This window comes from Aptenodytes forsteri, unplaced genomic scaffold (genome assembly GCF_000699145.1).
Source record: "Aptenodytes forsteri isolate BGI_AS27 unplaced genomic scaffold, ASM69914v1 Scaffold55, whole genome shotgun sequence".
In the NCBI taxonomy this organism is placed as follows: domain Eukaryota; kingdom Metazoa; phylum Chordata; class Aves; order Sphenisciformes; family Spheniscidae; genus Aptenodytes; species Aptenodytes forsteri.
In genome coordinates this window covers 6,351,130-6,352,768 of record NW_008796063.1, presented here as the reverse complement: position 1 = coordinate 6,352,768, position 1,639 = coordinate 6,351,130, and the positions used below count along the sequence as shown (strand labels likewise).

At 65.8% G+C, this 1,639-nt stretch overlaps 1 protein-coding gene across 1 annotated transcript in view; it reads left to right on the top strand.

The window, feature by feature from the left end:
* Positions 1 to 1,622, top strand: part of LOC103904859 (lysosomal alpha-glucosidase) — a 10,464-nt gene extending 8,842 nt beyond the window's left edge. Inside the window, exons 15-20 of the mRNA XM_019474005.1 lie at positions 1 to 128; positions 219 to 360; positions 560 to 658; positions 774 to 938; positions 1,019 to 1,165; positions 1,409 to 1,622. The exon at positions 1 to 128 is cut by the window's left edge and continues 13 nt beyond it. Coding sequence (XP_019329550.1) covers positions 1 to 128; positions 219 to 360; positions 560 to 658; positions 774 to 938; positions 1,019 to 1,165; positions 1,409 to 1,471 — 744 coding nt within the window. The 3' untranslated portion in view covers positions 1,472 to 1,622. The remainder of the gene's footprint in view (positions 129 to 218; positions 361 to 559; positions 659 to 773; positions 939 to 1,018; positions 1,166 to 1,408) is intronic.
* The last annotated feature ends 17 nt before the right edge of the window (positions 1,623 to 1,639 follow it).

Here is a 1,639-nt window from a genome sequence, read left to right as displayed (position 1 = left end):
AGCCCCGCAGCGAGGACAGCCATGAAGAACGTGCTGCTGACCCGCTACTCCCTCCTGCCCTTCCTCTACACCCTGTTCCACCGTGCCCACCTGCAAGGGGACACCGTCGCCCGGCCCTTGTTCTTTGAGTAAGAGCATCCCTGCCGGGAGCTGGGGAGATGCTTAGGCTGGATCACAGAGAAGCGGCCGATCCGAGCAGCGTCTCTGTCCCACCGCAGGTTCCCCTGGGATGTGGCCACCTTGGGGCTGGACAGGCAGTTCCTGTGGGGCCGGAGCCTGCTGGTGACGCCAGTGCTGGAGCCCGGGGTGGAGTCGGTCACGGGCTACGTCCCCCGAGGCGTGTGGTACGACTTCTACACGGTGAGGAGCACCGCGGCACTCAGCTGTGGGCTGGATGGTCCTCACTCAACCGTCTTGGGGCTGTGGGTGGGAAGCCGTGGCTGAGCCCAGCAAGCCCCGATGGAGGAATGGGTGGGGATGGCTGCTCCCTGGCCCCCTGCCCGAGCCCCCCGCCATGTCCCCAACCCCCTCACACCCGTGTCTCCCACCGCCTGCCCAGGGCTCCTCGGTGAACAGCAGCGGGGAGATGCTGAAGATGTCAGCTCCCCTTGAGCACCTCAACCTGCATGTCCGGGAGGGTGCCATCCTGCCCACCCAGGTGAGCACCTCTCCTGGGGCTATCCACAGTGTGTGTGTCCCCACCAGCACCTCAGCTCCCAGAGCCCTGTCCCGGGTGCTCGCAGCCCTACAGCACCCATGTCTTTGAACCCCAGAAACCGGGGACCACCAGCGAGGCGACCCGAGGGAACCCCTTGCGCCTCATCGTGGCCTTGTCCTCGAGTGCCACCGCCTGGGGGGACCTCTTCTGGGATGACGGCGAGAGCCTGGACACCTTCGAGCGGGGCAGCTACTCCTACCTGGTGTTCAACGTCACACAGGTGGGATGCGGTGGGGAGGGCAGGGGTGGGGGGTCCCATGGCACCTGGCCACCTTGAGCTCATGCTGTCCCCTCCTGCAGAACATCTTCACCTCCACTGTCCTCCACACCAGCACCGAGGCCACCGAGGTCACCATTGGCACACTGAGCATCTTTGGGGTGCGGGAACCACCCAGCAAGGTCCTCCTAAATGGCCAGGAGAAGCCCTTCTCCTACCTGGACAACCAGGTACAGCCCCATCTCAGGGTGCCCTGTCCTGGGGGTCCCCATCCTGGGGGTCTCCATCCCTCCTCCCCCAGCCCTTGTCACAGGGTTGGTGGCCGAGGAGGTGGGTGAGGACTCCGGGGTTGCTCTCCCGCCATGTCGGGGTTCAGGGGGAGTGGAGCTCAGCCAAGCTGGGTGGGGAAAAGGATGCTCTGCATCCCCCCCCCGCCGAGGCTGTACCCCAAAATGTCTCCTCTCCTCCCGCAGGTTCTCACCGTGAGTGACCTTGGCCTCAGCCTCAGCCAGGGTTTCTCCCTGCAGTGGCTGTGAGCAGGAGGCCATGGGGTCACCCCCACTTTGCTGAGACCACCCGTCCAGGAGATGCTCGATGCTCTGGCCCTTGAGGCCAGGATGCTGCCATGGAGGAGGCGGTGGGGACTGTCACCTGCTGCCGTGCGGCCCCCCTCCAGCACGGCTGGGGATGGGGGGCGTGGGGCG